The sequence below is a fragment of the Macaca mulatta genome, chromosome 5 (assembly GCF_049350105.2).
Source record: "Macaca mulatta isolate MMU2019108-1 chromosome 5, T2T-MMU8v2.0, whole genome shotgun sequence".
Classification (NCBI taxonomy): Eukaryota; Metazoa; Chordata; class Mammalia; order Primates; family Cercopithecidae; genus Macaca; species Macaca mulatta.
The window spans coordinates 50,428,107-50,450,975 of record NC_133410.1 but is presented as its reverse complement, the minus strand read 5'-3'; the positions used below and the strand labels follow the sequence as shown (position 1 = coordinate 50,450,975).

The 22,869-nt window shown below is 38.5% G+C and overlaps 1 protein-coding gene across 1 annotated transcript in view; it reads right to left on the bottom strand.

Annotated features, from left to right (window-relative positions):
• Nucleotides 1-3,048: 3,048 nt before the first annotated feature.
• The window catches only part of HPSE (heparanase), a 41,304-nt gene continuing 21,483 nt past the window's right edge, over nucleotides 3,049-22,869 (bottom strand). The window contains exons 4-12 of the mRNA XM_001104975.5: nucleotides 21,568-21,741; nucleotides 19,843-20,011; nucleotides 19,153-19,200; nucleotides 18,528-18,621; nucleotides 17,975-18,081; nucleotides 15,030-15,144; nucleotides 10,764-10,882; nucleotides 9,592-9,738; nucleotides 3,049-3,232 (exon numbers count right to left, since the gene is read on the bottom strand). Of these exons, the coding sequence (XP_001104975.3) occupies nucleotides 3,073-3,232; nucleotides 9,592-9,738; nucleotides 10,764-10,882; nucleotides 15,030-15,144; nucleotides 17,975-18,081; nucleotides 18,528-18,621; nucleotides 19,153-19,200; nucleotides 19,843-20,011; nucleotides 21,568-21,741 (1,133 nt within the window). The 3' untranslated portion in view covers nucleotides 3,049-3,072. The remainder of the gene's footprint in view (nucleotides 3,233-9,591; nucleotides 9,739-10,763; nucleotides 10,883-15,029; nucleotides 15,145-17,974; nucleotides 18,082-18,527; nucleotides 18,622-19,152; nucleotides 19,201-19,842; nucleotides 20,012-21,567; nucleotides 21,742-22,869) is intronic.

Below are 22,869 nucleotides of genomic sequence, written 5' to 3'. Positions count from 1 at the left end.
CCTGACCCCAAGTCCTTGTCTCAGACTGTGCATTGGAAAACCCTCATTTCTGATACCTAATAGTATAACAAGGGGTGAAACCCAACACACTAGTGGTTCTATATCCTGTTTCCAGGTATAAACAAAGCAGTGAAGGAAAACAAGGCTTCCAAATGTAGGAATCTGTAGGCTTTAGCTTTACTAAAAGAATAGTCATACAATACCAAAGTTATAAAAATTACTTTATTTCAAATGTGAAAATATAAAAACCACTTACATATAAACTTTAAGAGTATTGAAAGATCTAAAATTTAATTTTCAGCTTTAGCTCCTTACAAATGTACTTAAATTGAATGGAATTAACCTAAGTGTCCATCAACTGATGAATGGATAAAGAAAATGTGGTATATATATATATACCATGGACTATTACTCAGCCATAAAGAAGAATAAAATAATGTATTTTGCAGCAAGTTGGATGGAACTGGGGGCTGTTATCCTAAGGAAAGTAACTCAGGAATGGAAAACCAAATACTGCATGTTCTCACTTATAAGTGGAAGCTCAGCTATAGGTACACAAGGACATACACAGTGATATAATGGACATTGGAGACTCAGAAGAGAGGAGGATGGAGGGGGGTAATGGATGAAAAATTACCTATTGAGTACAATGTACATCACTCAGGTGACAGGTACACTAAAAGTCAAGTCTTCACCACTATACAATTCACCCCTGTAACCAAAAAGTGTGTACCCCTAAAGCTATTAAAATAAAAAATTTAAAAGATACTATATTCATAACAGGCATAAATATAAAGAATATTAATCCTTAAGAGGGGAAAATATTACATTTTGTCACTGCTAAAAAGTGTAGAACTGCAGTGTTCAGTTTGTAGACTGACCAACACCCTCTCCATTCCAAAGGATTACTCAGAGACAATTATAGGAACCTTATTGTTGTTGGCAGTGACTGGTGAAATGGCCACATTACCCATTTCTAAACAATAAGACATGAGGAGACATGAGGAGAGGTTTGCTGTGAGAAACTCTGAAAAAGAGTTATTCAAGTCTATGAAGGAGATTTAAAAAATGACTCATTTTCTTCCTCTGGTTGCTATGAGGTCTGAAGGGGCCCTTGGAACAGGTACAGCCATCATGCTACCAGAGTCTGAGAATGAAGCCAACACTAAAGATGGCAGAGCAGAGAGCTGGGAAGAACTAGATCCCTGGTGACATACTGAAGTGCTGGAGCCTGGCCTGTTTGAACATCTAGTTATGTGGGAATGTACATTTCCTTATTGTTTAAGCCATTTGCATCAGGAGTTTCTGTTACTTGCAGCCAAAAGCTTCCCAACTGAAACAAGGATTAAAGGTAGAGAAAAAGTAACTATTAACAGATGGTTATAAGGTATTGGGTGTTTTCTAAAATTTATCCTCTTGATGAATCAATTTCATTTATAGTAATTTTAAGTTTATAGAATGTCTTCCCCTCTGAATTGTCATTAATCATTTTTTATACTATCACATCTAACAATCTGTCCTCTCACATATTATTGCTGACAAAGACAAACCAAAAGAAGAAAATCAGCAAAATCTAGCTCTCTTTTAAGGTGCAAATAGATAGTTTCTCTTTTACAACCAGTTTCACGGTAATGGCAGTACACTTTTTCTGATGGGAGCCTGTAGAGATGGCACATGAAGGAAAGAATTCTAGAATCTTCTAATTCATTTTGAAAGATAAATATACAGCTAAGCACCTTCTTAAAACTCATAATGTATCCTTCACTTCCTTGCTTCCTGGCCATATTAGGAGCATTCACATACATTTTTAATAACTTTTGTTTTTTTGAGATGGAGTCTTGCTCTGTCACCCAGGCTGGAGTGCAGTGGCACAATCTCGGCTCACTGCAACCTCTGCCTCCTGGGTTCAAGCAATTCTACTGCCCCAGCCTCCCAAGTAGCTGGGACTACAGGTGTGCACCACCACACCCGGCTAATTTTTGTATTTTTTAGTAGAGATGGGGTTTCACCATGTTGGCCAGGTGGTCTCAAATTCCTGACATCAGGTGATTCGTCTGCCTCCGCCTCCCAAAGTGCTAGGATTACAGGTGTGAGCCACTGTGCCCAGCCATTTTTAATAACTTTAAATAAAGACTGGGTGCGGTGGCTAATCGCTGTCCCCACAGGTATTAAAGTCTTTCACTGACTAGCAATACTGCATAGAGGTAACATCAAATGATCTCCTGCTGTACCATGTTGTACTCCCAAAGAAATCCCAGCACCTGGAAGGCCAAGGTGGGAGGATCAATTGAGTCCAGGAGTTCAGGACCAGCTTGGGTAACATAGCGAGACCCCATCTCTACAAAAAAATTTTAAAAAATAGCTAAGTGTGACGGCATGTGTCTGTGGTCCTAGCCACTTATGAGGCTAAGCAGGCGGATGACTTGTGCCCAGGAGTTAAAAGGCTGCAGTGAACTAAGATTGCACCACTGCACTCCAGCCTGGGCAACAGAGTGAGGGCCTGTCTCAAAAATAAAACACTGCTGGGTGTGGTGGCTCACGCCTGCAATCCCAGCACTTTGAGAGGCTGAGGTGGGTGGATCACTTGAGAACAGGAGTTGGAGACCAGCTTGGCCAATATGGCAAAACTCCATCTCTACAAAAAATACAGAAAGTAACTGGGTGTGATGGCACATTCCTATTATCCTGGCTACTCAGGAGGCTGAAGCAGGAGAATTGCTTGAAGTTGCAGTGAGCCAAGATTGCACCACAGCACTCTAGCCTGGGTGACAGAGAGAGACTCTGTCTCAAAATAAATAAATAAATAAAAAATAAAACAAAACTTTACATAAAAGTAAAACATGCAAAATGCTAAGCAGTATTTGGAACAAGGTATTATTAGCTATTATTATTAGCAGTGTTCTACCTAGAGAGATCAAAATACTGTGCTAAATCTAGCACTGAGAGTGTCCCAGTGTCTCTCAAGCACCCACTAGTTGCTTTGTAAGGTATCTGCTTCCTTTCCTATAACTTGAGTTGCTTTACTCTTAGTACACTTGAAAAATTCAGTGTCAGGACTAGTATATTTTATTTTCAGACGCAAGCAGCAACTTTGGCATTTCTTATCACAAAAAAACTATATGAGAAAGCTGGCAAGCCCAGTGAACTTCCTGGCCGGAGAGGTTTTTCCATTAAAGGTGGTAAGGTTTGATCATCCACCATCTTTAGAGTTTGACCATTGAGTTGGACAGCTCTGCAAAGGGGAAAGATACACCGAGTTAACAAAGTGGCGCAAGCCCCACCTATCCCCTACAAAAGTCATGAAATCTTTATTAGACCAAATAAACTTTTGTGTGTGTGTGTGTCAGCCTATATTATAAAACTTGTATTTCAACACTGTATCAGTTAGGCATTTGACTAGATAATCTTTTGAGTAGTTATGATAGAGACCATATGGACCCCAAAGCCAGAAATACTTACTGTCTGGCCCATTACAGAAAATGGAACACACACAATCTATACTAGGCAATATGATGGCGGTATTAAAAGGATAAACATGACACACCTTCTGGAATGGTGGCTATTTTATTTAATGGCCAATAATTGAAACTATTTCCATATAAAGCAAATAGATATGTAGAATAGAATGCAGTTTCTATGAATTTAGCATAAATGGTAGCCAATGAAATTTCTCACTTGTAACTACGCCCATAAACTGTCTAACTCCCCTCTCCCCGCCAGAGGTAATGCATTCATTTTCTTACTATTATTAAGAAATTTTGGTAGAATGCTGTGGTGAACCAAAAACAATTTGGCTAAACTACAGAACATTTTATATTTCCTATGTATTTCACTATTGGAATTCAAATTAAAAACTGTTGAATGTTTTTAAAAATTAAGGAAAAATGTTATTTCTTATACACACTTATTATTATTTAAATCAAATTAATGCATATTCACAGAAGCAAAAAAATATGGACAAGAGCTTATGAAGAAAAGTTTTAGTCAGCTGTAGATCTATTGATATTTTCATTATTCTAAATAAGATGCTTATATCCCTTTTCCTCAAATATGTTTTATATTGTGAACCAAGTTAGCCCTCTTTAAATATTGAAAACTTGTAAGATTAGGCTGAGCATGGTGGCTTACACCTGTAATCCCAGCACTTTGGGAGGCTGAGGCAGGCAGATCGCTTGAGGCCAGGAATCCAAGATCAGCCTGGCCAACATGGCAAAACTCCATCTCTACCCAAAACTACAAAAATTAGCTGGGCATGGTGGTGGGTGGTGTGCACCTGTAGTCCCAGCTACTCAGGAGGCTGAGACATGAGAATTGTTTGAACCCGGGAGGCGGAGGTTGCAGTGAGCTGAGATTGCACCACTGCGCTCCAGCCTGGGCGGTAGAGTGAGATTCTGCCTCAAAAAAAAAAAAAAAAAAAAAGAACCAAAAAAACAACGGAGAATGTATAAGATTAGTTACTGTCAGAGTTATATTTATATCATTTATGTAATACATGTAATGTATGTAGAACACTGACAACCGTGTCCTTTATATAGTAAACACTATAAAAGTATTATCTATCATCATTATTATTACTCAGATAAATATACAAAAAGTAACCTAAGTCACCATAACCATTTTAAACATTTTGATGTATATCCATTCTTTCATCTATTTTTTAATGTACATGTATACAGTCATATGCCACATAAGGATGTTTTGGTCCACTACGGACCGCATATATGAGCGTGCTCCCATCAAATTATAAAATTATAATTCCTATTGCCTAGCAATATCATAGCCATTGTAATATTGTAGCACAACACATTAGTTTTCTATGTTTAGATATGTTTAGATACACAACTACTTAACCCAATGGTAACTTGTATATTCACTACAGTAGCATGCTTTACAGGTTTGTAGCCTAGGAGCCACAGGCTAGTCATATAGCCTGGATGCATAGTAGGCTAGACCGTCTAGGTTTGTGTAAGTTCACTCTATGATGTTCACACAAGGATGAAATCACCTATCGACACATTTCTCAGAAGGTATCCCCATCATTAAGCAACACATCACTGTACACACCTTTTTTTTTTTTAACTTAAGTATGGGTATACTGTATTTTCTTAAAACTTGATTCTTCCCCCTGCCCCAGCACATCCTTTTTCTCACACTATTAAACATTCATCCACTACCTAATTTTAATGTCTGCACAGGATTCCATGGTGTGAGTATATGATTTACTTAATTCTCTAATGTTAGATATTTTTCCATGTAGCATTATTATATATATTTTTTCACCTAAAAAAATCTCTCACACCCTGTCCTCATTAAGCATCAGTGAGCAGAAAAACTGGTTTCCATTTTGACCTAATGAGATGCTCAGTCCTGGGTTCTGTAACTTAAGACATATCAGTAGCATGTGCATGATTGTGGCAGAGGCTAACATGCCTGCATTGCAGTTGTACTCAGTCTACATGAGTTGGTTTTGTTTAAAAGCCTGTATCACCTCAATTTTTAGATGGGGAGAAGGAGGAAATGCCATGACCATCATCAGGAAACCACAAACAAAAACAGGTCTTGAAAATATCTCCAACTGACAGTGTTAAGAGCCTGTTCTGCATGAAATTAAGAACTTTGCAAGAGTACACACAAAAGTTTTAGATACGCTCTTGGAGAGGATATTTTGCTACAAAGTTTAAAGGTAAATCTGGTCATTGCGAATTAATCCTGCTGTGGATAAGACGAGGTAGATGGGCAAGATATTATACCATTAGGCTATATTGTTTAATCAGCTGTACATTTATCTAAAAGATGTTACACATCTATCAAGGGTAAGCTTAATGTATGCTGATTATTTTCACATCAGGCTGGGCAATGAGGATGGGGTTTAATTTGGGTATAGTGTCTTATTTTATATTCTGAAGTCAATAACATGATGACAAAGAAATAGAAGATGTTTGTCAAATTTCAGATGAAATGAAGCTAGAAGTGATTAGCAAGCAACAGATTCAGCAGAAGTGGGGATGCTGGGCAAAATTTATGAGATAAATATAAAATACTGCCTTTATGTTAAAAGTATGTTCATTCAGTCCAGATAAGGTGGGTCATGCCTGTAATCCCAGCACTTTGGGAGGCTAAGGCAGCAGGATTGCATGAGTCCAGGAGTTCAAGACTAGCTTGGGCAATATAGTGAGACCTCGTCTCTATTTTTTTAAAAAAAAAGTTCATTTAAATATTTATTAAATACTTACTATGCAGAACTCTAATAATTTTTAGGGCTGGGTGCAGTTATTCATGCCTGTAATCCCAGCACTTTGGGAGGCCGAGAAAGATCACTTAAGCTTAGGAGTTTGAGACCAGCCTGGGCAACATAATGAGACCTTGTCTCTACAAAAAATTAAAAAATTAGCCAGGTATGGTAGCATAAGCCTGTGGTCTCAGATACTCGGAAGGCTGAGGAGGAAGGACCACTTGAGCCCAGGCAGTGGTGGCTGCAGTGAGCTGTGATGGCACCACTACACTCCAGCCTGGGAGACAGAATGATACCCCTGCCTCAAAAATAATAATAATGATAGTAATGATTTTTAAAGGTGACTGCTGTTTAACTCTCTGAGGTTGTTAATACGAGCATGCATACAGACTGTGCACTCATAAACTTATCTAGGATACTTTTTTGCAAAATTTTAAAGACAAGAAGAGTATAAGTAATATATACTCATCAAAGAGAATTTAGGGGAATAAAACATTGTCTATAATTTCACCAGTTTTCCAATTATAAAACATGAAATGTGTGATCAGAATGTAATAGGGGCAGGGCACGGTGGCTCACGGAGGTAATCCCCGCACTTTGGGAGGCCGAGGTGGGTGGATCACTCGAGTTCAGGAGTTCGAGACCAGCCTGGCCAACATAGTGAAACCCCATCTCTTTGAAAAATACAAAAATTAGCCAGGTGTGGTGGTGGGTGCCTGTAATCCCAGCTACTCGGCAGGCTGAGGCAGGAGAATCTCTTGAACTAGGAGGCAGATGTTGCAGTGAGCCATGATCTCTCCACTGCACTCCAGCCTGGGCAACAGAGCGAGACGCCACCTCAAAAAAAAAAAAAAAAAAAAAAAAGTAATAGGGTCTACTAAATACAGCAAAAAGAAGAGTCATTGGAGAAATTGGTCATAGTTAGCCTAAAGTGAAGACAATCCAATTTTCCTTCAAACACTTGGGAATTATTCCAGAGAAAATGAGGTATTCAGCATTGCTCCAAATTAGGGGTGGCAAACTCAAATGACACAAAGGCCAAGAAAGTGATAGGTGCAAGAACAGTAGGACAGATGTAAGATAATAGGGTCAGGAAGAGACTGCAGAGAGCTGCAAAGCTGAATGACCTGTCTAAAGTATACAATCCCCATTCAACTCCAGCTAGTCGGGAAAGCAAGCCCAGAGTTGCCATAGTATCCATTTTTAAAGAAAAGCTGGAGATTCAGATATTTTAATAGCTGTCAATTTTTCGATGCTGACAATTAACTAAAAACAAAACACAAAGTGCATGCCAACCTCCCCTACCAGAAAAAGGGGAGGGGGGAATCCTCCAAACTAACTTGTCCACAAGAATGAGGTATAGTTTCCAACCTCTCCTCTAGAGAACAGAACTAAGAGCAGCAAGTGAAGGCACCGAGAGGCTCACTTTATCCTTGCCAGACAGAATAGTCACCCTGAAGGGCTTTCCATGGGTAGTTGGACTAAAATGATCTCTTATGATGCTTCCAACTCTACAACTGTTATTCATTTACTTCAGAAAATTATTTTTTATCAGCAGCAAACACAAATATGCTAAAAAAAAAAACAAAAAAAAAAAAACAAAAAAAAAACAAAAACCATTTCAAAAAGGGTCAGAACCTAAATTGAAAAAAGTATCTGTTACCTAAAAATGCATTATTTACCACAAGGGGAAGAAAATATTTAAACAGTAGGAAAATGGTTAACTAAATCATGGTAGTATTTTATAAAACATACGGCCCATTAAAAATGTCTACGAAGGGGCCAGGAAATGGTGGCTCATGCCTGTAATCCCGGCACTTTGGGAGGCCAAGGCAGGTGGATCACCTGAGGTCAGGAGTTCAAGACCAGCCTGGCCCATATGGTGAAACCTCATCTCTACTAAAAATACAAAAATTAGCCAGGCGTGGTGATGCGCGCCTGTAATCCCAAGTACTAAGGATCCTGGCTGAGGTGAAAGAATCGCTTGAACCTGGGAGGCAGAGGTTGCAGTGAGCCTAGATCACACCATTGCATTCTAGCCTGGGCGACAGTGAGACTCTGTCTCAAAAAAAAAGAAAAAAAGAAAAAAGTATCTACAGAGGCTATGTTGGAAAGGCTCTTGGGAAGACTTCCGGATCTCTCCCCCAACCCTGCCTTTTTCCTATTATGTGTTATATGATTATAGTTATAGTAAAATAAAGCATAGAAGGGAAAAAAATAAAAGAGCAGTACCCAGTGTTAATAATGTTTGTCTGTGGGGGATAGGACTTTGAAGAAAGCAAGCTTACTGTACTGCCTCAAGTTCTGAGGCTAATAGTCCTGGAAAACATCACTTATGTGGCATTTGCAAAGATGGGAGGAGATGGTGAGAATTTTGTAAACTCTTCATATTTATTTATTTATTTTTGAGACAGGGTCTCACTCTGTCACCCAGCCTGGGTGACAGAGGCACCATCACAGCTCACTGCAGCCATGACCCCCTGGGCTCAAGCAATCCTCCCACCTCAGCTTCCCAAGTAGCTGGGACTACAGGCACGCGCCACCATGCCTGGCTAATTCTGGTATTTTTTTGTAGAGAGAGTTTCACCATATTGCCCAGGCTGGTCTCGAACTCCTGGGCCGAAGCGATCTGCCCGCCTCAGCTTCCCAAAGTGTTGGGATTACAGGCATGAGCCACTGCTCCAAGCCTGTAAACTCTTTTTATGTTCCAATATGAGAGTAGTCATGAGAAAGGAACTCCTTCCAACATACATTGAACAGAAACCTCAAAATATTTATATGTCTAAATCTTCAAAACTCATTGTCATTTTTGGCACTCCATTGAATACAGGCTTTTATAAGATGTAGTCAATAATTGGTTTTTGAAACCAAAATATATGAGAATCTACTTAAGAAGTACATTGTAGCTATTCTTTTTCTTACTCTAACCAATAAAAATTAATGCTATAAAAGAATCACACTGATCTCACATGGTATGACGTTTTATACCAACCCACATACCTTTAACAGCAATTATATACAGGTATATTTTGCTTTAGTGAATGTGTTACCAAGAATTATGTCTTTTTAGAGTAAATAATTTAAATGCGTTGAGTGGATCTTGATATGTCAAGTTATTTTGAAATGCAAACTTATTCTCTAAGATAACTGCTAGTTTGTGTTCACATCCTTTTGCTTTAGACTCTTAGGGTGAGTTATACTCATATTAGTAAGTATTCATACATAAATTTCCTGAATATGAAGAATTATTAGAACTTGAAATAGCTGACTTTGTCTTTTGCTCCCTGTCCAAACTCTCTGTTCTGATAAACACCAATAAATTTATTGAAAGTTTGGAATGAACAAGGAAAATTACTTACTTGGAAAGTAATCCATGAGGTCCCAAAGGTCTTAGAAGGTATTTATCCACTTGCTTGTCAAAAAAAGGATAGGGTAACCGCAAGTACTTGGTGACATTATAGAGGTTTATGGCATACAGAGTTAAATCTCCTTCTTTATACATTGGACTAAAAGCAAAGAGGTTAACTCAGTAAAAATATGTATTAATTTAAGCAATTAAAACTCAATTACAAATGGAATCCTAAGTATTAGTATCCATAATGACAATCCATAATGCATCCTAAGTATTAGGATCCATAATGACAGTGGGCACTCTTAGTATCCTTCTTTTATGATCATATTAGACCACTAGTGTGGTCCTATTTTGAAAACATGATTAAAAACATTGCCCTTCATGCTACCAATGTCTGGGCTAGAGCACGCTGAGATCCTCACAGCTCTGCCAGCTAGGTTGCTAGGAAGCCAGCCAGACTATCCATTTACAGACATAGGAAGGTAAAAGGCAAATTTTATGTGTTCATGTGAATTCACATTATAAACAATAAAACAGGGGCTTTTCCTAACCTTATAAAAAGACTGAAACAAATAAGAACATTAAATCTACTGACGTTTCTTATGAATTTATCCATTCAAACCATTCCCCTTGCTACTTCCCACTGGGGTCCTCACTATCCACAGAGTTCCCAGTCACCAATAATTGGAAATGGTAGATGGTCTTTTTTGGTTAGAATTAGTATTTCAGTATCGTCTTATCAGGAATGATAGATTGAAACCTATCTAGAGAATATTCCTGAGATTTAGGAACATTTTTTGCTACCTAAAGCAAGAGTATGAGGCTACAAAAATCTCTATGTCTTCTCAACTCCAGAAACTGCGGTCACAACTTTTGAAAATAATATTGTTGTTATTATTGTTCTCCTCTTCAAGAATCACTTGAACCTGGGAGGCAGAAGTTGCAGTGAGCTGACATTGCACTACTGCACTCCAGCCTGGGTGACAAAAAACAACAACAATAAAAGTATCATTTTTCTTTTAAAAATAAAATAAAATAAAATCGTTGTATAAAACTTTACTAAACTGCAACCGCCTACACTTATGCAATGTATAGATACATGCAACAGGGTGTTTGAGTAAAGTTACGTGCTTACCCACTAAAACTTGATGATTGGTAAAGGGTGTGTCTCATACTTACTTGTCAGTGTTTGTGCAATGAAGGTATACTCGAAGGTTCCTTCTCTTTGGGCCTTTCACACTTGCCATTAACACTTTGGTGCCCACCAATTTCTTGAACAGAAGAGATAGCCAATAATCCTTGTTGTGGTGGTTGGAGAAAAAAATAGATCTTTACTTACTTCCTTATTTAAGAAAACCAGTGGCAAGCAAATAGTTATCCTACAAATAGTATCACTGTTATCCTGGGAGCATTTAAATAGGATTCATCTTTTTTTTCCTCACATGTGACCACCATGAATCTGACAGCAGTATCTTGCTTGCTGCTGTTTAGCACTGGAGGACACAATTCAAAAGGCCATATCCTCTAGGGCATATCTGTCAAGAATGATCAGAGTTTAGGTATCCTTGGTTATCGTTCATCTGAAAATTCAAAGCAAAGCTCAAAGCCAAACTTTTAGACACACACACACACACACACACACACGTACACACTCACAAAGACAAATTTTTAAAGTAAAACTTTTGTCTAAGAGACAAATAATTTCATTTAGGCCAGACACAGTGGCCAAAGTGTAATCCCAGAATTTTGGGAGGCTGAAGTGGGTAGATTGCTTGAACCCAGGAGTTCAAGATCAGTCTGGGAAACATGATGAAACCCCTTCTCTACAAAAAATACAAAAAATTAGCCAGGTATGGTGGTGTGCACCTGTAGTTCCAGGTACTCAGGAGGCTGAGGTGGGAAGATCACCTGAGCCCAGGGGGTCGAGGCTGCAGTTAGCCATAATTGCGCCACTGCACTCCAGCCTGGGAAACTAAATGAGACACTGTCTCAAAATAAAAGAAAAAAAAATTCATTTAAAACCTTATTCCCCCACCCCAATGAAGTAATGGATTAGGCAATGGTCATCGCTAGCTATCAAGATCAAAACCAGACACAACCAGACATTATGTGCTTCCAGAAGCACATAATAAAGCATTCTTGCAACATACAAACAAACAAAAAAACAACCTGAATAAACTCAAGCTTCTAGGTATAACTACTAGTTTACAGGAAACATAGGGGACAGAGGAACATGCTAAATGATATCACACGAATAAATTTAGCAAACTTCAGAATGTAGGAAATACTATAGAACAAATTACCTGTTTTTTCACATTAATAAATTACAAGAGATGAAAGAAAGGGAGGAAGAACTTAAAGATGAACAAACTTAAGAGACAAATCAACCAAATGCAATATATGAACCTTGTTTGGATTCTGATTTGAAAAAACTATCAACAATATTTTAGATAATAAGGAAAATATAAGACACTGACAAAATATTTGGTGATACTAAGGAATTATTGTTAATATTTAAAGTATGATAAAATAGTGTGTTTTTACAAAAATGATACATACTAAAAAAAAATATATATATATATATTTATATATATATATATTTATATTTATATATAAACCTTATATATAACCTATATATATATATATAATATATATATATATTTTTTTTTTTTTTGAGACAAGGTCTCACCCCGTCACCCAGGCTGGAGTGCAGTGGTGTGAACGCAGCTCACTGCAGCCTCAACCTCCTGGGCTCAAGCGATCCTCCTGCCTCAGCCTCTCATGTAGCTGGGACCACAGGCATGTGCCACCATGCCCAGATAACTTTTTGATTTCTCATAGAGACGAGGGGGTCTCACTTTGTTGCCAAAGCTGGTCTTGAATTCCTGGGCTCAAGTGATCCTCCTGCCTCAGCTTCCCAAAATGTTGGGATTACAGGTGTGAACCACCACACCTAGCACATACTGAAATATATATAGATAAAGTAATATATCTGAAATTTGCTTCAAAGTAATCTAATAGGTAGGAGGTGAAAAGTGGGAAGGATTATGGATCAAACAAGATCAAAGTATGCAGGAGGAAAATATAATTTTCCTTCTACTCTTAGTTCTTAGTTGGGATGGATCTCTGTAACAAGACAGAAAACAGGAGAAAAACAAACATAAGTGTATTAACATGTGTATTTTATATATACATGTATATATAAATGGAGAAATATATGTATATATATTTTATATATATACGTGTGTATGTGCATATATATATACAGAAAATATATTTTCTGTATGTATATATATACAGAACAAGTAATTTTCAAAAAGGTGGCTTAGAACTCCAGCTTATATAGCATCTTTAAGAAAGAACAATACATTTTTGGACAAGAGACATGACAAAGGAAAAGGATTTTGAGTCTCTAGGGGTGGCAAGTTGTGGGAAGGAAAATAAATGAGTATGTAATATAGTTTCTTCTAGTGCCATCTTTAGACTGATAAGGGTCTGAAGTTATCTTCAGTGATTAACTCTTGTTCTTCCTGGTAGAAAGGGAAGGAGGGGGACTTTTAAATTTTATGTCCTGCTTTTAAGCAAATGGAAGAGGACACAGAACTTTTCTTCTATGTGTTTCTTCCCAGTTGCCTTCAGCTCAAAATAATCCTTATGCCAAAGTGGCATATTTTGGGGTGGCATATTCTAGTCTCCTAAAATGGGTTCATATACTTTCCTCTGTATTTTGTATATGATTAAAATTTTCTATAGTAAAAGTTTTTCTTGAAAAACCACGGATCGGTGGCAGGCACAATGGTTCATGCCTGTAATCCCAACACTGGGAGGCTGAGGTGGGAGGATCACTTGAGCCCAGGAGTTCAAGACCAGCCTGCATAATACAGTGAGACCTTGTCTCAATTTTAAAAATAATAAATACATAAATACATAAATCATCATTCAACATGTACCCCAACTTTCCTTCTTGAAAGTAAAGGGAAAGTAGATTTAACAAGACAAATGGCTTTCGTTTCTCTGCTTAAATTCCACTTTTTCACTGGAGACAAGAGTGGAATCAATGTTTTCAAAGGAGACATACGCATGGGTCAATGACTGGTAGGGTAGAAAGTGTGCGGGCCTCAGAGGCAAGATTTGAATGGGAGTTTTAAGAGTAACGTAGGACTACAGTGTGGCTTCCTGTAAATCAGGTAACCTCTTCTTAATTTAAACTTCCTTATCTAAAAAATGGATCCAAGATACCTGCCTTGCCACCTCACAGGACTGTCATGCAAATAAAATAAATTCACAGACATGTAGAGTGAGTTTAAGCCTAATCCCCTTGGATGTACAAGTGTCAAGGGTACCATTTACTCTTGTACCTTTTTCTATCTGATTGAGAACCTTGAAGGAGAAGCATATTTAGTGCATATACAAAGAGTTTGTAAGGCAAAGGTTTATGTCTGGGCCCTGGGAAAATTTGGATGAGATAAAAAGGTGAGGAGTAGATTTTGAATGTTTGTCTAGTGAAATTACTATGCTTAGTTTAACTCTATAGATGACAGAATATACTTGGGGAAAGATAAATTCCATTTTTGCAAGGTCACTTTTCGAAGAATTTTCTTAAAAAGGATGAGTAATATGTTCCACAAGCTTGGGCCACTATAGATAAAAAGCAATTTTGTTGGGAAGTCTATCCACAAACCACAAAAGCCTAGCTTATATTTTCACATAGGCTTTCTGCAAAATTTCTTAGCTTTCCTACAACATTCAAATAATTATTTTAGGAATTATTCTTAGAAAATAGATATCTGCAAATGACATTTTAGACTATAAAAATCAAGGTCATGCTTCTCAGGGCTACATCTGTATTATCCCTGACATATATTTAGACATACAGATCTTCCACAAGGCTTTTTGGGAAGAAACATTTCCTGATTTAGCACCAGATGAGGTTGGAGGAAGGATTAGACATGAGACTTTATTCATAAATATCTTGAAGAATATTAACAAAATAGTAAATTCTTAGCATGAGATTTTTAAGCAAATACATGGTACTGGCTCATTTTAAGGTTAAATAAATCACAATTTCATAACAAAAAATGTTTTGAAGCTTTGCATTACTGTAGGCAATTATAACTTTGATTTACTTTGTAAAATATTTAAAAATCCAACTTGTTTTATCTTATATAATGAGTCATAAAATTTCAAATTATCCCCTTTTAAACAAAATGCACACTATACCGCAAATGGCTTACATTTAAAAAGTTATTCCTAGCTCTTGATTTCTTCTCTTCAAACACACACAAAAAATATTAGATTGGTTGATATCTAAGGCTCCTTCTAATTAATCATCTCATGATTTGGCTAGTTACTGAGAGGACTGACTATTCATAGGAGGTTAACACCAGGGGTCCTGAGTTGACTTTAATCTGCTCTACTAGAATTAGGAAAATAATGGTCACTTACAGGTAAAGGATCGAAGTTTTCATCCACTAAATGGTAGTTTCCGGCTCCAAAGAATACTTGCCTCATCACCACTTCTATTCCCATTCGGGCTGACAGGCCCAATTTATCCAGCCACCTGGGACAGAGCGAGACCAAGCTTTCTTCAGGTTTGGAAACAAAATTGCTCAATTCTAATTGCACACCATCTTGATTTTATTTATTTATTTATTTATTTATTTATTTATTTATTTAGAGACAGGGTCTCACTCTGTTGCCCAGGCTGGAGTGCAGTGGCGTGATCATAGCTCTCTGCAACCTCAAACTCCTGGGCTCCAGTGATCCTCCTGTCTCAGCCTCCCAAGTAGCTGAGACTGAAACTGCCTTTGCAGAAATTATAACTGAGGAAATTCTGACAGTGAAAGAGATCAGACCTAATTGACTCCATCTTGCTTCTGACCTTTCAGCTGTCCTTGTTCATTCCTGGGTGTAGGCTGAACTAACTTTGGGAAGAAATTCAGTTCATGGTTTGACTCTGAAACAAAATTGATAATAGCCCTTTTCTGAAAAGACCCCCTTCTTGCCTGGGGACCAGTCTACCTTTGCAGGACTAACAAATTAGCTACAACATTAGAGATTACGGTGGCTCCAAGAGTGTGAACCTTCCCAAATTGTTCCTGGGGATAACATCACTGTTGTGAAAACCTAAGATCAGCACTTGAAATATCTCGCAGACCCTGAACTGGATGGATCAGTTGAGACCACCCAGACTGGTAATCTGGCCCAACCAGTTCTGCCATCCCATCCAGGAACAGAAGACAGCAAGAAAACCTCACTTCCACTCCCTATGAGTCTATCGTCAACCTGACCAATCAGCACTCTCCACTTCCTAAGCCCCTACCTGCCAAATTATCCTTAAAAACTCTGATCCTCAAATGTTCGGGGAGACTGATTTGAGTAATAGTAAAACTCCGGTCTCCTGCACAGCTGGCTCTGCATAAATTACTCTTTCTCCATGGCAATTCCTGTCTTGATAATCGGCTCTATTTAGACAGCAGGCAAGGTGAATCCGTTGGGCGGTTACAGGACCACAGGTGTGTGCCATCATGTCTGGTTCTGATTTATTCATCTTTGAGGGAGGAATTATCAGGAAGCCAGAAAAGTGTCATCAATTATAAATAAGTCATTTAAATGAAATGGCAACTGCATGCAGCAGCAGCAGCAGCAGAATCCCTCCCTTTACATCTTTCCATACGATAACAAATCCGAGAAGACTGTTACCATGCTAGAGGTATCCCTTTCAGGGTGAGACAACTTCCACAAAGCAAAGTAGACAAATTCCCACCCCTATAGACAACTCCTGGTCCTATGAGGTCCCTGCACAAACAATGTGTGAGGGCTGATGAAAAAGTTGCCGTCAGCAAGGGTAAAATGTAAAATAAGCAGAATTGCACCTAAGCTATTATGGGCACCTCTTTCCACTGCTCCTTCTCTATCCCCCTCTCCCCGACACCCCAGATCTTTAGTTAATGGCAAAACAAACATCTCCATTCTTTATTCCTCATGCTTCCATGGGCATAAAGGATTTGCGGTTTATTCTAGGCTTATAAGAATGAGGATGAGAGAAAAAAGAATGAAGATGGAAGAGAAAACAGAAACAAATCTCGCTTTTTTTTTTTTTTTTTTTTTTTTTGGGACAGAGTCTCGCTCTGTCTCCCAGGCTGGAGTACAGTGGCACAATCTCGGCTCACCGGGTTCACACCATTCTCCTGCCTCAGCCTTCTGAGTAGCTGGGACTACAGGTGCACGCCGCCACGCCTGGCTAATTTTTTGTATTTTTAGTAGAGACGGGGTTTCACCATGTTAGCCAGGATGGTCTCGAACTCCTGACCTTGTGATCCGCCCGCCTCGACCTCCCAAAGTGCTGGGATTACAGACATGAGCCACCTCGCCCAGCCGAGAAACAAATCTCAATGTGAGGACATAGCACTATAGATTAAAAGCACTAACAGAGTTACTAAATGTAACTAAACCAGTATTTTAAAGCAATCAAGTTTGTCGTGTTGGATAATGAGATGATTTAATAAATCTTTAAATTCAATGATAGCTCCTCTGGTGGGACCTCATATTTTAGGCTTAAACTTCTTGGGAATCTATGAATTATAGCTACATACACTAAGTATCCTCCTGAGAGACAAAGCTGTAATATGCTCTAACTTGCATTTTTTTTTTAAGAGACAGGGTGTGGCCAGGCGTGGTGGCTCATGTCTGTAATCCCAGCACTTTGGAAGGCTGAGGTGGGCAGATCACTTGAGCTCAGGGGTTTCAGATCAGCCTGGGCAACATGGCAAAATCCCGTTTCTACTAAAAATATAAAAATTAGCCCAGTGCGGTGATAATTCTGTAGTCCCAGCTACTCAGGATGCTGAGGCAGGAGAATCGCTTGAACCCGAGAGGCAGAGGTTGCAGTGAGGTGAGATCGTGACACTGCCCTCCAACCTGGGTGACAGAGGGAAAAAAAAAAAAGACAGGGTCTCACTCTGTTGCCCAGGCTAGAATGCAGTGGCACCATCATAACTCACTGCAGCCTCAAACTCCTGGGCTCAAGCAGCCCTCCCACCTTGGCCTCCCAAAGTGTTGGGATTACAGGAAAATACCATATCCGGCTATATGCATTATTTTACAATGTACTTCTTTAGAGGAAGGACTACTTGACATATTTATGGGCCATAATTAAAGGACAAAATTTCTAAAACAATTTATCCTTATAGTGATTAATTTAGGACCCTTGTCAAAGATGTCCATCAAGCTTTAGTAAATCATTTTCTTGCAAAATCTGGCATGAATTTTGGGGCTCAGTCACTGAAACTGTCTTTGATCTGCTTTTTGGCTGGGGAGCTATTTCAGTGGAATAGAAGGATGGAGAAGAGCTGCACTCTGACCCCTAAGGCCAGCGCTGCTTCACTCACATAAAGCCAGCTGCAAAGGTATCGGATAGCAAGGGCGCTCCGCCTCCATATGCAGAGCTTGTTTCTCCTAACCAGACCTTCTTGCCAGGCCTGGTGCTCTCAACCACCTATAGAACAGAAAAGTATTCATGGTAATTGCAAAAAAGCTGACCTGTGGCTTCAACTGTGGTGTTGAAGATTAACAACATTCAAAACTTTGTATTCCTAGACCTACCCATCCTATATGGTTATAAAATATGTCCACAGTCATTTAATGGGAAATTTTCTTTTATTGAAATAGTAGGCTGTGGAAGGAATATGAAGTGAACCAACCCATTCTTATCATCTATGAGAGTTAATTCTACTAAAGGCTATTGGAAATATTTCAAGTTTCTAATCACACACATGGGGTAAGACCCAATGCTAAGGGGGAAACTAACAGTGGATAAGTCATAATACTTGTTCTCTAAAATTAGAAAAACATGTAAATATACATACCTATAGAATTTAGAACTAGCTAGCCTATAAAATAAGGATTCTGGTTTTACATTAAAAATGTTAAAAAGACTATTACCTGGAAAACTTTTTGCACAGATGAAATAAAAATGTCCAATACATCAGGATTTAGAAAATCTTCTTCAGTAGCAGTTCGTCCATTCAAATAGTAGCTAAATTATACAGAAAATATTCAGAAAAAAATAACAAACTTTATTTTCTGCTTTTAAGCTAATTGCTGACCTTATTCTTCTTCTTACCTCTCCCACTCACCTGTTACTAAAAAAGGTAGAAGTTCTACTAGACCAAGATGGAAGGGGGTTATGAGGAGGAATCCATTCTATGCAAGTAAACTAGAAATCAGTTACTCTGTCTTGAAAAAACACATTGGCAAGTACATGTACTCCTGGATTACTGGTTCTTTGGCAAGCAATTGGTGTTAGCTACTTATATGTTCCATGGGTTAATTGGCACTGTTCTTCTGTATAAAGTGATCTTTATAGAAATGACTATATTATTTAAAATAGCTTTAAATTTTCATTTTATTAATATTAAAATTGGAGCACAGTGCTACTTGAGACACTATTTGTTTCCTATTTGAACTGCAGTCAATTGGCAGTTAAATGGAACTAACTTTTTGAATACTAGATAATAAATAAAGCTAGCCTTACTTTCCTAGTATTAAGAATAGGAGACATACTTACTGATGCCATGTAACTGAATCAATCACTTCTCCACCAGCCTTCAGGAAGCTAAAAAAAAAAATTTTAGTATCACTCAGTCATCATATGATAATACATATATATGCACAATATACTCATGAGAGTTTTATTCCCTAGAAATGGGCTGGTTACTGCTTTAGGATGAGGTAAACACAAACTTCCTAATTTTGATAGCAAATTTTATCATAGGTGCTATTTGCTTCAGATCCCTTGATATTCTGAACCTGTCAAAATTTCCTCTTTTGGTAAATCATGTATGCAGGCAGCAAATTGTTTAATAACATGTGGACTATTGAGGATTGTCTATCAGATTTTTTTTTTTTTTTTTTTTTAAGAAAAGTGGTGGCTGGGTGTGGTGGCTCATGCCTGTAATCCTGGCACTCTGGGAGGCTGAGGTGGGAGGATAGCTTGAGCACAGGAATTCAAGAGACCAGCCTGGGCAACATAGGGAGACCCCATCTCTACAAAAAAATTTTTTCAAAGTAGCCAGGTGTGGTGGCGTGCACCTGTAATCCCAGCTATTTGTGGGACTGAGATGAGAGGATTGCTTGAGCCTGGGAGGTCATGAGCCATGATTGTACCACTGCACTCCAGTCTGGGTGACAGAGCAAGACTCTGTCTCAAAAGAAAAAAGAAGAAAAGTAAAGTGATTCTGCATCCTCTAGTTCCTACCTCTTCAGCATCTCAGCAGTCTTTCTTCGAGGCTGACCAACGTCAGGACCATAGAGTTTTGCATTTTTGAAGGTTGACTTTCTTAGAAGTTTATGCAATCGAATAAAATCTTCTCCTAACTGCGACCCATTGATGAAAATATCAGCCTTCTTAAGGAAACTGTTAGGTTCTGAAAGATAGCAATTCTCAAAATATATATCGAGAAATGTATTAAAAAGCAAACATACAGCAGTATATAAAAGCAACAAAACATTTTCCAAATTACAAAAACTTGTAATTCAGTCAAGAAAAGTAAAACCAGGTCTGGTGTTACGGCTTATGCCCGTAATCCCAGCATTTTGGGAAGCTGAGATGGGAGGATCCCCTGAGGCCAGGAGTTTGAGACCAGTCTGGGTAACACAGTAAAAAATCCTGTTCCATGGAAGGAAAAAAAATTAGCTGGATGTGGTGGTGCACCCTGTAGATCCAGCTTGGGAGGCTGAGGGAGAGGATCACTTGAGCCCAGAAGGTCGAGGCCGTAGTGAGCCATGATCATGCAACTGTACTCCAGCCTGAGTGACAGAGCAAGGCTCTGTCTCAAAAAATAAAATAAATAAGTAAAGTAAAACTCATAGTTATAAATAAGATACTCCAGAAAAACAAAACAAAAATTTTAACTGTATAACGGAGATATGAGGGGCTATTAAACAATTTGAAGTTAATAATGAAGGGTGATAAACCAATGGATATGAATATCTGGGAACTAGCCTGTATTCCATATCTAATAACTTCATTTACTTTGGATAAAAAAGGTTTGAGACAGGGCACAGTGGCTAATGCCTATAATCCCAGCACTTTAGGAGTCTGAGGCAGGAGGATTACTTGAGGCCAGGAGATTGAGACCAGCCTGGGCAACACAACTAGACAAAAGAAAAAAAAATTGGCTAGGCATAGTGTAGTCCTAGCTAATCAGGGACTGAGGTGTGAGAGACTGCATGAGCCCAGGAGTTGGAGATTACAGTGAGCTATGAACACACCACTGCACTCCAGTCTGGGTAACAGAGCCAGATCTTGTCTGGGAGAAAAAAAAAAAAAAAAAAAAGTTTGAGCAGGAAGACATGTGCTTACCCTATTACTACATTTCATCTCCCATTTAATCCTCATTTCCATTGGCTGATATGTGGAAAAAGCACTCTATGTTTTGAATACATGTGGCGAATCATGAAGACTTATAGTTAAAATTTACAAGTTCTTTACAAAAAAAGAGTGAAGACAATCAGGAGCTTGACCCACGTAGGATTCTATACGGGCAGGTTGTAGACCACTGGGTCCAGAAACGAAGGTTGCAATGGGGTTACTGAGATTAGCTGACACGTTTGAGAAACTGAAGAAAGAAGGGATGGATAAAACAAACTGCTGACTTCCCAGTTTTGCTGAGTCCAGTCTGCCAAGCAAAATAGGGTTAAGTGATTCTGAAAATCTCAAGGGAATTTAGGAGCTGGGAAGGTTGCTGACTCCAGCTGGTTCTCACCTCAAATGTAACATAAACTGGGATTGGCAATAATAGGTTCTGGAATAGATACAGTAGGAGTTTTCTGCCATATGCACTTCCAAAAGTTGCATTGTTGAGCACTTGCAAGAATGTGCCCAGGCAGAAGTCTATTTGCTAATATTAAAAAGAGTGTCATAAGAAATAATGCTAGTGGGGAATCTCCTTATTAATGAATTGTTCCCTAGGGTACTTACCATTGCCTAGTTCCCAAGACATGTTATACCTCTTGGAAGAGCAGTAGTCCAGGAGCAACTGAGCATTAGAACTGTTCCACTGCAAATCTGCTGTTCTTAATAATGCATTTAGGCCAAAGATCAAGTCCAGTCCTGAGCAATTTGCAAAAGTATACAGCATATCTACAGAGCTTCCTAAAAGAAAAATGTCACAATTTAATGGTTAGATTGGCACCACGATGAGGAAGGCCTCCAGATGTGCTTTTCGTAATGAATACCTATTTCTGTTGTTAAACTGAAGAAATTCTAATTCTAACAAATGATTATAATTATGTTTATGAGACAACAAAATTGGACAAATTAAAAAAATCAATCTCACTTCATTTGCTCCAGTTGTTGAATGAAGTCCCATGGAAGATACCAGAAGCTCTGGTCTGACACTTAGGTTTTGTTCAAGTGATATCAGGATAATTGGGGAAGCCACAATTTATAGCTCAGTGCTCCACATGCATGGCCAGACTGTCATTAGTTAGCATAAACCCCACTCTTCGTAATCTAAATATCTCTAATCACAAGTTAAAAAATATTTTAATAATTTTCATTATATTTAAAACAATTTTTTAAATACCTGTATATGATTTATTAATTTAAAGTGAATCAAATTTCACATTAAAAAATTGGCCTAGAGTTATAGGACTGGTTTCCAAACTCTGTGCAAGGCAAGTTGGGGAGCACCAGTGAATGCATGGGCACAGCTGCAGGATTTAGCAACTAAAAGTGCAGGGCACCTAAACTTGAACTTCAGATAAGCAGTTCATAATTTTTAGTGTATGTCCTATGTAACCGTTAAGAAATACTTAACACAGGGGCCAGGTGCAGTGGCTCATGCCTGTCATCCTAGCACTTTGGGAGGGTGGATCACTTGAGCCCAGGAGTTCAAGACCAGCCTGGGCAACATGGCAAAACCACATCTCTACAAAAAGCACAAAAATTAGCAGGGCATGATGGTAAGCACCTGTAGTCCCAGCTAGCTACTTGGGAGGCTGAGGTGGGAGGATCACCTGAGCCCAGGGAGGTCAAGGCTGCAGTGAGCCATGATCATGCCATTGCACTCCAGCCAGGGCAACAGAATGAGACCTTGTCTCAAAATTTAAAAAAAAAAAAAAAAAAGAAAGAAAGAAAAGAAAAATAATTAAAATGAAAAGAACTATTTATCTGAAATTCAACTCTAACCAGGCAATACTATTCACAGAGGCACTGTAGGCTCTTTTAAGTTTGCAAGGGAAAGACATCAACATCTGTTGGACAACACAAGTCCTATTA